This window comes from Capricornis sumatraensis, chromosome 10, assembly GCF_032405125.1.
Source record: "Capricornis sumatraensis isolate serow.1 chromosome 10, serow.2, whole genome shotgun sequence".
Classification (NCBI taxonomy): domain Eukaryota; kingdom Metazoa; phylum Chordata; class Mammalia; order Artiodactyla; family Bovidae; genus Capricornis; species Capricornis sumatraensis.
Window position 1 is genome coordinate 84,878,598 of NC_091078.1, and position 14,883 is coordinate 84,893,480.

Genomic DNA, 14,883 nt, shown 5'->3' on the forward strand with positions numbered 1-14,883 from the left:
TTTCCAAAGAGAAACTACCCAAAGAGCACAGAGTCCCATCAACAAATAGAAGGCACACGACACAGATTATACAGTTATATAGTGACAAAGACCCAATGTTACCAGTGAACAGTTTCACTGCCTGCCTCTCTCCCTGACACGGTTCTGGTGGCCATAACTGACACGGTGTGTATATTCTTTTCGACATTCAGTTAATGACCTAATTCACAGGGGAGAAACCTAGGCAGAAACCCAGAGTTAAGTGATTTTGACAATAATTAGGTAGACAGTCGAGGATGGAAATGAAAACTGGTCCAGCAGAATGAATCTGAGTCTAAAACCAATGGGTTCAAATCACTGTTTCACTGCCATGAGCTGGGACAAATGAGACAGCTCTATGAGGCTCAGTTTACCCATCTGTACCATGGGTTCAGAATTCATATCTCCCTGGGCTCCTGTTGAGATTAAATGACACTCTATGTTTAAAACATCCAGGTACAGCTCAGCACACAGCAAGAGGTTAACAGATAAAAGGTTCCCCTTTCTTCCTTTCAGCCTCTTTCTGGTTCCTGGTCCACTCCCCTATGCCCTCACCTCGAAGGGACCGGCTATCCCCAGTCACATTTGTGAGTATTTTCTCCCTCACTAATTTGATTTTGGAATGACCCAACTAAGTCAAGCAACACACATTCTATTTCAATAGCCAGGTGGTGATGGGGCAGAACTCACAGAGATCCACAATCATTTCCTCTCACCTCATGGTCTCCATCATACCCACATCAACAAGTAACAACAGGGACTTCCCCGTTGGCCCAGTGGCTAAGACTCCAGAGTCCCAATGCAGGGGGCCCAGCTTCCATCCCTGGTCAGAGAACTAGGTCCCATGTGCCGCAACTCAAGAGTTCACCTGCTGCAACTAAATATCCTGCATGCTGCAATGAAGACTGAAGATCCCAGTGCTGCAGCTAGGACCCAGTGCAGACAAATAAAAAATAAATCAATTAAAAAACGAAAAAATACCCAAGTAACAATAGTAACTTGTCGCTAGGGGTGGGGGAGGGCAGTGAAAACTGTTGACACTGGATGCTGACCGTGTCCCAGGCACAAGTATGTACAGTAAGTCACTGGCTCCGCGAGACAAACCAGTAAGTGGTGTTACTATTACCACTTTACATGGCTAAGAACATTTAAACACAAAGAGATGAAGTGATTTGTGCAGGCTGTACAACTACTCAAAAGCAGAACGGAAACTCAAACCCAGAGCGTCCGCTCTTGGCCATGACATGACCTTGCCTCTACTACACCAAGGTGACGTGCACAGACTAGGGTAGCAAAGTCACCCCAGGGAGCCCCAAGCACTTGACCAAGTGCTTCTGCAGGACACAGTGGAGACGTCTGAAAACTGTCTCTTTGCTCTCCACACCAGTAAAACAACCAGGAAAAGGGCATTTCCCTGGGGTCCCACAGTCCTGTTCTCATGATGACATATTGATAAAGAAGGCTGGCTAAATGAGAAGGAGCCTCCAAATTCAAATCTAACCTAAAAGGAATCACTTCTGAAGGCTTTTTCTGTCTCAATGATTGTTAACAGCGTTACTAGTGATAAAAGCCCACAGCATCCCATTTCCTGGCTTTGGCTAAGAAAAGACATGGAAGTAGCCCACATCTATGGTGGTGGTTCTGACACACCTAAGTCCAGGAAACTGTGGAAATGGCTGAAGTGGGCCTGTTTCTAGAAGATTTTGAGATCAAAGCGGGTTCAGATAAGCATCTGCCCTTCCCGGATCCGCAACAGACGTGAGCCAATTAGTCCAGAGCAGGGTGCTGGGTATTTATAGCACACTTCAGGAAAGTTCCATGTAATTAGATGCTGGAAACATAAACTTCAAAGGGGAAATTTTGTCACGTGTTAAGATGTTCAAAACTATCAGTGGCCTGTAAACAATAGAGCACTGGTTTTTCCCTTCAAAAGGGAGAAAATTTGAATGATTTCTTTCTGGAAGGTTAACATTAAAACAGAACCCCCTTTAATTCCACTGAAATATATTTGGATGATGTAGCAATTTGGGCAAAATCTAAACTGAAGCCCATGTCTGTAGAGTGTATCAAATGGTAAGTAATGCACATACCACTGCCATGAAGCAACACTATTAGTAGACCCAGAATAGGTCCCATTTAGACAAGGCAGGGTTGACACATTTTTTCTGTAAAGAACCAGCGAGTAAGTAAATATTTAACACTCTGCAGGCCAAAGAGTCTCTCTGTTACAAAACTCTGCCATTATAGTGTAAAAACAGTCATGAAAGTGTTACTTCTCAGGTTGTGTCAGACTCTTTGTGACCTCAGGAACTGTATGTAGCCCACCAGGCTTCTCTGTCCATGGGATTCTCCAGGCAAGAATACTGGAGTGAGTTTCTATTCCCTTCTCCAGGGGATCTTCCAGACCCAGGGATTGAACCTGGGTCTCTTGCACTGCAGGTAGACTCTTTATCATCTAAGCAACCAGGGAAGCCCTAGTCATAGACAGTAAGTAAATGAATGGGTGTGGCTGTGTTCCAATAAAACTTTACTTACAAAAACAAGGCAGTGGGCCAGATCTGGCCCACAGATTGTATTTCCTGACCTCTGATTTCAAGGACAGTGGACACATGCCAGCCACCCTTCCTTCTCAGTACTTTCCCTGTCTTAAAGCATTTATCATTAATACGAGGCAGATACTTTCATAATCACCATGTCCCCAGGTGAAACCTCAGGGACAAAGAGAACCAACGATTTGAACAGAATCACACTGCTCCCAAGCTTCAGAGCCAGCATTCAAATCTATGACAATCTGAACTCTATAGCCTTGGTCTAGAATCCTTGTTCAGTAATGTTCTGGAAGAGTCAAATTTCAAATGAAAAATAACAAAATTCCATTTCTCTAAAATTATCCCATAAGCAAATTTTTTTTAAAATAAAAATTCCTTTCAAAGTGCCAACTATAGTCATGTGAACACATGAGATGACTCTGCGGTCAAATAATAATCTCTTTGACCTTAAACAACAAGAATGGTAAGAACCAAAAAAAAAAAAAAATCCTCATGAGATTAAAATTTTTCCCAAAGCAGAGGACATCTAGTTGATCATTTTGCCCTCAACACCCAAACTAGCACTTATTAAGCATTTGATGGATGGACACTATGATCAAAGGGGTTCAAAGTTCACTTACACAAAACAGGCAAGACCCCCTCAAATCACATCAATTCATCTCTCCTCCATTTCCTTGCTGCTGGATTATAATAATACAGACAGACATTTCCGACTAATAGTATACTTTGCTACCAATGTTCCTTGTGCTAGGATGTCTTCTTCCAAAGTCCATGCAAGATATTTTCAGGAGATTCAGCCATTAAGTTCAGGCTAAGCTCTTTGCTTCAAGGATAATCAAAACGGTGTTGGAGTGATGATGAGAATATGGTCCTCAAGTATTTCTTCACTTGCCCCTTCAACAAGTCTATATAATGGGCTTCAATCAACTAAAAGAAGCAAATGGTAACCCTGGCCAAGAACAGGGCAGGAGATGGCCTGGGAGTAACAAGAGGCAGTCTGAAGTCACGAAGACCTTGGTTCAAGTCTCCCAGGTACTGTCTGCTTTCCTTGCCTTCCTATGTAATGGGGCACGTGAGAGTTGTATCTCAGAGGGTGTCCAGAGGATTTAGTGATGGCTGCAGGGCAAATTACATCCTGACCTGGTGCAGAGCCAGCATGTACCAGCACATTAGCAGTGAGGAGTTTCTGTTTTCAAACCTGTCACCTGCTACCTCATCCCCTTGGTTTCTGATTTCTTTTTTCTAAATTCCACAAGGAACTATTGGCTTCCAAAGTCATCACTTAATGATACAGTCCCAAGATAGCCATAGTTCTTTCCTGGGTCTTGCAATCAATTTGTAGAGAGAATAAACTACATGTCAGGGGTACTTATGATAAAAAGTTTATAAAAACAAAAACGCTGTCTGTCTGTTTGGTGTGAGGCCACTTGGTACTTGATATGTCCCTGAATAAAGCACTGCCTGAATCTCTGACTTTCTAATGCTCATCAGTGTCTTCTCTGATGGTGAAATTTAGCACACATGCAGAAAGGTACACAGACATAAATGTCCTGCTGACCAATAATCCTAAAGCGAACCCTGGCCTGACCACCACTCTGAACATGAAGAGACCTGCCACCCCTCCCAGGGTGGGGTCCTCCTCATTCTCCCTCCCCACCCCAAGAAAGTAACCACCACCCTTTGCTTTTAAATATTCACTATTTCCTTTTCTTACACTTTCACCACCGACATGTGCACTCCAAAACACCAGGTCTTCCCTTTCTTTTTTCTAAAGTTTTATTTTTTAATTGGTAGAAAACTGCTTTACAATGTTGTGTTGGTTTCTGATTCCCCACCCCCACCTTTTTTTTTTTTTTAAACATCCAGTACATTCTTCGGGCTCCTGCATCACCTTATGGTTTTCAGATGTGCCCATGCTGGCGAGAGCCGCAAGGTTCCACACGTTTTTCACTGGGGTGAATTGTTTCGTTGTGTGACCATACTTCATCGTATTTATCCAGCTTGCTAACAATAGGCATCAGAGGCACTTCTGGGTTTTGGCAGTCAGGAAAAACAATGAACGCCACATTCTCATACACAGCTCATGGTGTGCTTTTATCTGAGTTTTTCTAGGGGACACACGCAGCGGTGCAACTACTCAAGCAATTCGACTAGACACTGCCAAACCATTTCCAGGGGACCTGAGAATTCCTGGCATTCAAATCCTTGCCAACACTTGATATGGTCAGGACTTTTAATATCTGACTACCTGGTACATGTTGCCAGATTATTTTTGATCTTTGTGAATTTAAAATCTTTGAGAAATAAACATACAATACATGTGCTATTCTTTAGTTTGTAAATAGTCAAATGCACGAATCTAAGGGGACAGTATGGTAAATGTTTATATTATACTTATGACATCTAATCATTTTCCAGATCTGTAACACTGTTATTGCCCGGGAGATTTCTTTGGGTCCTTTCTCATTCAGTGTATGTACGCCTTTACCCCGCTATTCTGCCTCTTACTACCAAGCTTCTATTTACTCTACATAAACAGAACCATGCAGCACATGCTCTTTCATTTTTGTGTGAATCAAGTTCATCATTTTACATCGCTGTAGACTATTCCCTCATTATGACCAGACCAAACCTTGTATATCTAGGCTCCTCTAGGACATCTGGGCTGTTTACACTTGGGGGCCATTATAGACAAAGCTCCTGTGTACAAGTGCTTCTGTGGCCATTTCTCCTGGGTATATACCTACATGTGGAACTGCTGGCTCAGCGGGTAAGGCTACACAGCCTTTGGAAAGGCTGCACCATCTGCAGTCCCCACAGTACCTCTCCTGGAATGTCAACAGTGCTGTGCTCAGGGCTAGTTTTTTTTTTTTTTTTTAATAGTCTATCTGTGGCAGTGGCAGTTGACAAGGCAAAGCCTACCCACCTCTTTAGAAGGAATTCAGATTGTTTCATGACTGGAGTCTCTTCCGGGTTAGTGTCGATCATGGACACTTCAATCCTCGCAGGTGGGATATGGAGAACAGAACAGACACAGACACACCAGATCTCAGCACTGAATGAAAACCCTTGGCTGGCAGTCACATAGATCTGCAGGATTTATGTCATCACTTCCCTTTCTGCAAGGTGCCTAGATTGAGTCTAGCTATTCTTGGACTTTTTCCATAGACCTGGTGAGTGGATGATGAGTATCCCAGAGCAAGGGAGAAGACGAGCTAAAAATACCCTCTAAGTGAGCCCAGTGAATAAACTAGTCAGTTAGGGGAGGTGTTCTGCAAAGAAAGTTTTGATCTTTCATAGACTCAACTTCCACTGTGCTGAGTTTTAACAAGTAAAGCCTGTGGGAGCCCATTGTGTGACACCAATAGAAAGTCAGGTGATAATGTATGCGCACTTTCAGTGATAACTTTCTCAGAAGTGTGCGGGAAGGGAAGACTGAGAGAAGAGCCATCTTGTTCTGCCTAATGTCTGAGGCAATTTCTGTCTTCCTCACGTTTCCGGTAAATGAGGATGATACCTTCCTGCTCATTAAAGTAGTACATTCAGTGGAAGAAGAAATCACAAAGAGCAAGGGGATGACAAAAGAGAAACAGACGGTCAAAGCTCAGGACTTCCCTGCTGGTGCAGTGGCCAAGACTCTGCACTCCCAACGCAACGTTCAGTTCCTGGTCAGGGAACTAGACCCCACGCGCCACAACCAAGGTACTGCATGTCACAATAAAAGATGCTGCATGCTTCAACTAAGACACAGTACAGCCAGACACATAAGTAAATAAAAATGAATGTCAAAAAAAAAAAAAAGACAACAGTCAAAGGTCACCAATTAAACTATCGCTACTCTCAAAATTCCTTCACAAAACTCAAATCTTTCTTGGATGATGGACAGGAGGGAATGGCTTGTCTTCTGATGCCCGACAGCATTCTAGATGAGGTGTATGTAGAGTCTGCTGGATTTCCTTTGGGTAGATATTATGAAAAAGAATAGAAAGCAGGCAATCTAAAAATTGAAAGAAAAATAATACATCCCTTTTCACTGAAAGATTATACAATGTCTATTTCTTAGCACTGGTCAATCGGGTACAAAATACTTACACAGGAATTGGTATATTTTTATACTAATTCAGGCTTTTATACCAATTCACATAAAAGTTTATTTTTTTAATGGGTTTTGAAAAAATTAGAATTAGACTAAATTCTTTGAAACTAATTATTTCTACCAGGCGTGGCTGCTCACAAGTCCTGGTTCTTACACACAAAAAGCATTGTGAATGACTGAATCAGTGCTATGAATATGATTCACAATTTCTTTCCTTTCCAGCAGATGCTAGTGGTAGTGTAAATAAATTCTCTGATTAGATACAGTTTAGTGCTTCAATCTGTGGCTCAAGAGATAGACAGGATCAAAATCAATGGCAAATCACCTCTCTTCATTCTATTTCTTCACGCCTCTCAAGTTTGTAAAAATCACAATTTACATAGAAAAATGAACCCTTAAGAGAGTGTACTTTCCACTGCCAAGAGGTTTCCAGGTATCTCTCCCCAGCATGAGAGAAGCCAGATTTCGGAGCTCAGGCTCTCAAACATGCCACCTCTATGCTGGTGCTGCTTGAAACCTTAGGCTCCCTTCTCAGCCTGGACAATGTTTACGCACTCTTTAGGTCTCAAGGGTCATTTTGTCTGAGATGCCTGCTCTGTAATCCCAAGTCTGAGTAAAGTCTATAATTCCATATTTAACCTTATATCTCTCCTGACTGTCTATAAACTCAGCTGTGCTCTCTCTCTATGCATGGCTTCATGGTGTACTTAGATTAGGTGCTTAATAAGTGCGCACAAAAGGAGCAAGCAGTGCCTGTAAGAAGCTCTGCGCATTTGAAAAGTGAGAGGCCCAAGTCATCAACTTTTTGGCAAGGTGATCAGGAGAACGTGTTTGGAAGGAAAACGTGAATGGCTGGACCAGTCATGGGGGAACCCCTAAGATCTTCCTTCTAGAGACAAGCTGCTGTGAGGAGGCTTGTCAGCCTCTGTGCCTCCAGGGAGACCGGTCGTGTTAGGATGCTCTAGTCAGTGACCACATAGAGGACTCCTTTTACGGGCAGCCTTGTCTCTGGGGTTCTCCAAGGGCCCAGCCAAAACTTCCTTAGAGATGCTTTCAGCCAGTCCTCCTAGCTTCCCTCTCTTTGGAGGTGTCAGACCTTTGTTGGGGTTCTAACACTCTCCCCACCCACTTCTGCTCCCTCTCCTCTTTATCCTTCCTAGGCAGTCTCTTCCCCTTGAAATCCAATCTTTCATCTGCTTCACAGGGGACTCGAGTGACCAAAGGACAATGGTTGGCTAGTGGAACCAGATTCCTCACTGCCATTTCAGCTGGAGGAATATGTAAGATTCTTCCTATTGAAAAAAAATCACTTAATGAGAAATTAATATTCTAAGATAAGACTCCCAGAGCTGACGAAATAAAAGACAGTGGTGAACTGGAACAGAAATCCGTATTGATTTCTTCTTGGTGCATGTCTCTATCATCGTGCCCAAGCCAGACACTCTGTGAAGGGCATGATTATTTATGTCTCACCACATTAACAGAGCATTCAAATCCCTCATAGGACCTTCAGCTCAAAACACTTCTAGTTCCAAGAGCAGTTTTTTTTTTTTTAACCAATTTCAGATGTTTCTTCTCTTTTGGAAGAATGACAGAAGTGATGGGAGTTATCAAAACGAGAGTCAACCATGGCCCAGGAACAGCGGGCAAAATCAAGTTTCTAAGACATTATCCTACTTCTTTCTCTTCCCAATGAAAGCAAAGCCTGAGCAGCCTTTAGTTCCACCTCTTCTTTTTCCACTTTTATATTTTTCACCTATTTGCATCTTTACTTGATTCTCTCTTTTGGCTAACATTCCTGAGGATCTATTAGCTGTTAAATACACATGGGTTCTGCTCCCATGAAGCTTATACTTTAGGAGGTAATACACGGGTAAACGGGCTTCCCCGGTGGCTCCGTGGTAAAGAACCCACCTGCCAATGCAGGAGGTACAAGAGATGATGGCTCGACCTCTGGGTGAAGACGACGCCCTGGAGGAGGGCATGGCAACCCACTCCAGTATTCCTGCCTGGGGGCCTACAGTCTACAGGGCTGCAAAGAGTCAGACACAACTGAGCGACTGAACACACTCACACAGGAATAAATACACAACATAATTTCAGATACCTTTAAGAGCTTCAAAGGAAGAAACCTAAGGTGAAATGACAAGGAATGATGGGAGTGGGGAGCCGGTGGGGAGCTGGGGAGGATAAAGGAAGAATTGTTTGAGGAAGCAAGATCTGAACCAGGACCTGAAATAATTAGAGGAAGACACCTGGGGTTCTGAGCTGAACTTATCTGGCAGAGGAAACAGAAACAGCAGATGCAAAGACTAGAAGGGGTGACAGTCTGGGCAGACTAGGGCGAGAGGGGGTGGCATTCATCTCCTCCTGGGTCCCTGAGGGCTGGCCTGGGTCTGTCTTCACCAGTGCATCAGTCCAGCAATCAGACTGAGTGGGCGTGCAACACTCCTGTGGAATAAACAAGTGAACCTTCTCAGAGGGGCTCAAGAGGCAGCTGTTGAGCCAGCTAGGGAGTGGCAAAGCCGAGATCCCCACCAAGGCCAGTCTGGCTCCAAAGCCCACACTCTCCACCCACAAGAAGGCCCTGATGAGGCCTGTGCTGGAACATGGAAGGCATCCTCTCCCAGAATGGCTGGGACTCCCTCCCAGACTAGGTCACTCTGTTTGCAGAAGTGACTTTGCAATTCCTCACTTCAGCTTGGCACACGTCTGGGTGCCCTTTGTGGTATATGTTACTTAACATAATCAGGATAAAAGCCAAACACTAGAAACCTTGATCTGAGTTCCATAACTGGGCATGATGAATAATTCAAGGGAGCCCTAGGGCTACGCCAGCCATGTGTGCCCAAATCAAGAGCAGCCTTTGACCAGAAGACTCAAGTTGAACCAAACACACTCACAAATAGGAATGTTCAAGCCTTCATCAAATATCAACGATTAATAAACAGATTTGGGGAAAAATAGATACATGTATACGTATGGCTGAGTCCTTTAGCTGTTCACCTGAAACGATCACAGCACTGTTAATCGGCTATACCCCAATACAAAATAAAAAGTTAAAAAAGGTACATTTCTAGATTTTAAGAGACAAAAGAAACACATTCCCTTGTGTGTTAAAGAAGAAATCTGTCCACCCCTCCAGGGGATAATGACTTCTGAGTTACACTGACATGAATGCTGAGTTCTAAAAATTAAAAAAAAAAAGAAGAAGAAGAACTGAACTTCTTTGCAGCTATTTTTCGCAGGTCTACTCTGACTTTTCAATTAGGAGTACAGTTGAAACCACATCGTGGGCATCCCTGCCAGAACAGGTACCACATCCCTACACATAACAGCCTCTTAGAGGGTAATTGTGGAGAATGAAGAAGGATAACACAATCATGCCAGCATGCAGCTCATGAACCAAATGATCGCAATGCAGTGCGTTTGCTGAGATCTGGGGGCTTAGGGACTAAAGGACGCCTACTGCTCCTCTCTTACAGATGGAATCTCCTTCACTGATCACTGTGGAAACAACGCCAGATGCCACAGACACATTCAAGTGCCGCAGCTGACGGAGCATCTCCTCTTAGGCTGGAGAAGAGGTACCTGTTTTAAAGATTCTAGAATTCCTTGTGGGGTGATTGCATTATAACAAGAAGAGCCAGGGGGAAGGAAGGCCTGTCCATCATTCAGTACATTTGAACCCCCCAAACTTATCATCTACACGATGGGCTGGAATTTCAAGAAGCTGTTTCATCAATGGAGATTTCTAGGGCACCCTCTGAGAAAGAGCTCAGAGAACACAGCATGTTGCCCATGACACCAACATCCTGTGCATTTTTGAAACTGTTCAGAGTACAACGCAAATCTCTTCCTATATTGCTATCCTCCACCTCCTATGCTGCTCTCAACATCATGTCACCAAGGGGCAGACAGCCTAAGAGTTGGCAAAAGCGTTTCGCTCCCTAAGGGAACTGTCTGTACCACCTACTTCCCAATTTTGCGTGAGGGGATTTCTTTGGAAATGGAGAAACAATGGAAATTTCCAACAGTGAAAACCTCAATGGGGTGTTTTCAAGTCATCTTACTTTTCTACATTGACTAGGTTTATTCTTGTTACCTGCTATACGATTGAACGGGTCTAAGAGCAGAAGAATTAATCCCAAATCCTACTTGCTTCCACTGAACACTGAAAACTGGTTTTGTTTCCCTGAGAGAAAGTAGGTAAAATGTTTGTTAAGCTCGGCAGAGTTGGCTAATGTGGAAAGACACCCTCCCAGAAAGCTGTGAAGATGTTTTATCACAGCCGTGGAGATGAAAGGGAGATTTATTATGGTTACTAATGCTACTTCTGTCAATGTCTTTGGAATTCTAATTAGATTATTAAAACTTTGCAAATCATTACATTACTTCTCGACTCCACACCTCCCCGTGACAGGGTACTTTTGAAATTAGATGATCCTGATGTCATAGGTAATGATGCATCGCCAATAATAAAGTTGCAGGGAAATTCCTCCAATAAAAAAAGGTTGGGTAAGACAGAACCCATCTATCTTACTTTCTCTCCCAGTCTTATGCTTGAGGATAAGACATGTCTGCTGCACAGAACACGGCCCAGCATTTTCCATTCCAGTAGCTGATGGTACTTGTTCACATGCAGCAAAGTTTAATGACTTGTCAGGGTTACTTAAACTTATTCCCTAAAATCTCAGAGGCAAATCAAGAAATTCATAAATGAAAAGTTACTTGAAAAGGGAATCAATTTAGGATAGCTATGAGGCAGGTGGCAGGTTCAGTGTGTATGAATGGTACCTCTTAAGAGGTTCTGATTTATAACATATGCATTCTGAGTGGTACCTGAAGAGAAACAAATGGCTTACTGTTAACCCAGATCCATTTGCAGGTAATAAATGGGTGTGCTCTTTACCCATCAAATAATGGCTCTCATGCCCTTCACCATCAGGGCATGAGGAATAGGTGTCACGCTCCGTCCTCTGCAAGATAACCCACTCCTTCAGGTGGAGACCTTAGCCCTCCCCACTCCAGAAAAAGGGAAGTGTACGCAGCTGCCTTACCGTGATGGACGACGCCCTTCAACCCGTGGATAATAGGATCCAGTGCAGAATTGTCCCTTGGACTGACCTATATGTAAAGGAAACATGATTGGTTAAATCTGTTCTGGCATCAGACACAACAGTCTCAGTTTAATCTTCTAAAGAGAAGGGGGAGGGGGGATGTTATCAAGCAAGCTGCTTGGGTCTCACATACACCATGCCTCTCACCAAACACAGGAGATTTATGACATCATAAAATCAAGTGAGGAAGGCTAAATCAAAAGAGAGAAACTTCTCAGAATACATCAGAACAGGAGAGAAACACTGTTGTCCCAGCAAGATCTTAAAAAGCATGCAGACTTTCCCCTTGCTTTGTTTTATTAAAAGTAGACCCCAACCGACTAAAGAGTCATTGAAAGTCATCAGAGACCAATCCATCACTGACCGAATATTTCAATACCTTTTTGTGATTTTTTTTCTCTTCTTTTTTGAAAATGGATTTGTTCCCTGCCAGCCTTCTCTCCTTTTTAAGGATCCCAGTCCCATGTGCCTTAACTTATGCTCAAAGAGGCATTTCTAAGAGTCACTCAGGCAGGGCAAATATAGAGAGGAAAGGAGCTCAAAGAGACAGTGTCTCCAACCTTGATTCCCCCCTGGAGCTTTCTTTTTTTTTTCCCTTTCTTTCTTTTTAAAATTTTGGCCGTGTTGCAGTTTGCCGGATATTTCAGTTCGCAGACCAAGGACTGAATGCAGGCCACAGCAGTGGAAGCGCCAATCCTAATCATTAAACCACCAGGGAACAGCCCTTCTCCTCCTCCTGGAGTTTTTAATCCCCTCAAATGTCAAGCTTCTTTGATCCTGACTCAAATACTTTCCCCTTAACTTCTGATACTGCTTAGCATAACTCTCAATCTTCTCTTTTCCAAAAGATTAAAATTTTACCAGCATGTTATAATTTTGGTTTTTAAGTTCTTTCTTTGAGACACATATTCAAATAGCAACAAATGAAATGATCTTTGCTTCCAAAGAATTCAGCAATGGGTAGCAGGGGAAGCAAGCAGGGTACAAACGCATCAGGACTGGCCATTAATCACATTTAGGATCTTAGGGCATTTGAATCAGAAGGGCCATGATATGATTTTCTCTGCTTTTGTGTATACTGAACTTCTTCCAACTGAGTTTCTCCAAATCCATAATCTATGCCTAGTGTATCTCCTGAAACTTCTCATTGTTTCAGGGATGTTATTTATATTTAAGCCACTTCTAACATAATAAAGTTAAGATATTGATGAACCTTTCAACATGTAGCAAGATCCAACTTGATGTTTCCTGGTTAGTCCAGGGGAATCCGGGGCCATCATAGGTTAAATTTTAAGGTGACCGAAAAAATGAGTGCACCTCTTCCTCCCTTACAATTCTGCTTGTCTGGTTGCCAATCCTAGTTTGCTCTCTAATAGAAGTCATACTTCACAATGTCTTTCTCTCTTCTGCCTCAGCAGTGGTTCAACTGGAGGCATTTTTACCTATCTCCCCATTCCCACCCAGGGGCCATGTAATCATGTCTGCAGACACTGTTGGTTGTTATGAGTAAGGGTAGAGGAGGTGGGGCTATGAGCATCAAGGGGGTAGAGGCAGGGCTGCTCTAAACATCCAATAACATTCAGAAAAATGCAAGGAATTAACTAGCCCATGATTCCAGCCATGCATTACGTTGAGACAGAAATGCAGAATGGATGCTCTGAGTTAACAGTGATTACATATTAACGTCTGGAGCCCTGAGTTACGACTAAATTCAAACACAGTTGTCACTGTGTATGGGGTTATGTTTATAGACCAATAAAATGAGGTGGAATTTGGTGCTACATCAAAAAGACTACAAGTATTAAAAAAAAAAAAAAGGGATCACTGTATCAGAGCACAGTGGTAGAATTCCGGAAGCTGTCATGAGTGTTACCTCCAAAATAGCCTGAGAGGAAGCTCAAACCAGGGGTTTAATACACTGGTCGTAGAACAAGACATTCCTGAAAGGCAAACATCCACGGAACACCACACAATGAAAAAAAAAACCATAATCGCACCACAGCATAGACTAATCAAACATTTTAAAAACTTAACCAAAATGGAAACACAATTCAAGAACGCAAGATAAGAGAGTCTATCAGTGAATGGCCAAACTTTAAGAGTGATAGAATAAAGCAAGACTCCAGACAAACACCTCGTATCAAATTGAAGTTAGAGACAAAAACATGGTCCCCTTCTCCCTTGTCCAGATTCAGGCTGCTGGACATGTTAATGCCAGTTCAACTACTCAAAGTTATTCTAACGCATGTGGAAAATGGCAAATGGCCACCAACTCCTGCCTTCACTGTCACACACACCTTGGAAAGGTGGTTTTCTACTCCTCTCATCAAGAGCGCAGATCAATTTCTCTACTCTTTGAAACTGGGCTTGACCACATTTGCTTTGGCCAAAAAGACATCAGCAGGCATGATGCAGAGAGAGGCTTATATAGGCACTCGGGTGCAAGGGTTTATACTGTCTTGTTAATCTTTGAAATCTGGAAACCCCCAGGTGAGGAACGCCAGGCTAGAAACAAGAGAGGTCAAGAGACCACAGGAACGGACACGCACAGTCTCAGCTGAAGCCATCCTAGACAGAGGCCAATGGGCAGACAGCAGAGTAAGTCTATTTGAGACCATCCAGCCTTAGAAGGACCACCTGCAGTCTGCAGAGACCAGCCAAGCTGGCCTTGACCAGAATCACCAACCAGCTCATCTAGGGAATCAGAAAGTAACAAGATGATTGTTGTTTTAACTAACTGGGATCATTTACTAAAGAGCAACATTTACCTGAGTTTCATGACTGTGTACAGAGGTGGAAGATGGGGGGTAGGCTATGATACCAACCATTTTCTTAATTAATACACTTTGCCTATTTATGGCTTATCTGGATGGTTTCTCAATGAGATCTCACATCACAAGACACAACATTTACCATCAACCTGATCAACTCCTGTGCTTCTACAAAATGGTGTTACCCCTCTTCCACTGTGGCAACATTTAACAGATACTCTGATTTTTTTTCTTCTATTTTTTGGCCACACCCTGCATAATGTGGGATCTTGGTGCCCTAACCAGGGATGGACCCTGCACCCTCTGCACTGGAAGCATGGGGTCTTAAC

General features: G+C 43.1%; 1 protein-coding gene across 2 annotated transcripts in view; it reads right to left on the reverse strand.

The window, feature by feature from the left end:
• Positions 1–14,883, reverse strand: part of PTPRG (protein tyrosine phosphatase receptor type G) — a 765,748-nt gene that overhangs the window by 161,402 nt on the left and 589,463 nt on the right. For both annotated transcript variants that reach the window (XM_068983186.1, XM_068983185.1), the window contains exon 6: positions 11,724–11,790. In XM_068983186.1, coding sequence (XP_068839287.1) covers positions 11,724–11,790 — 67 coding nt within the window. The remainder of the gene's footprint in view (positions 1–11,723; positions 11,791–14,883) is intronic.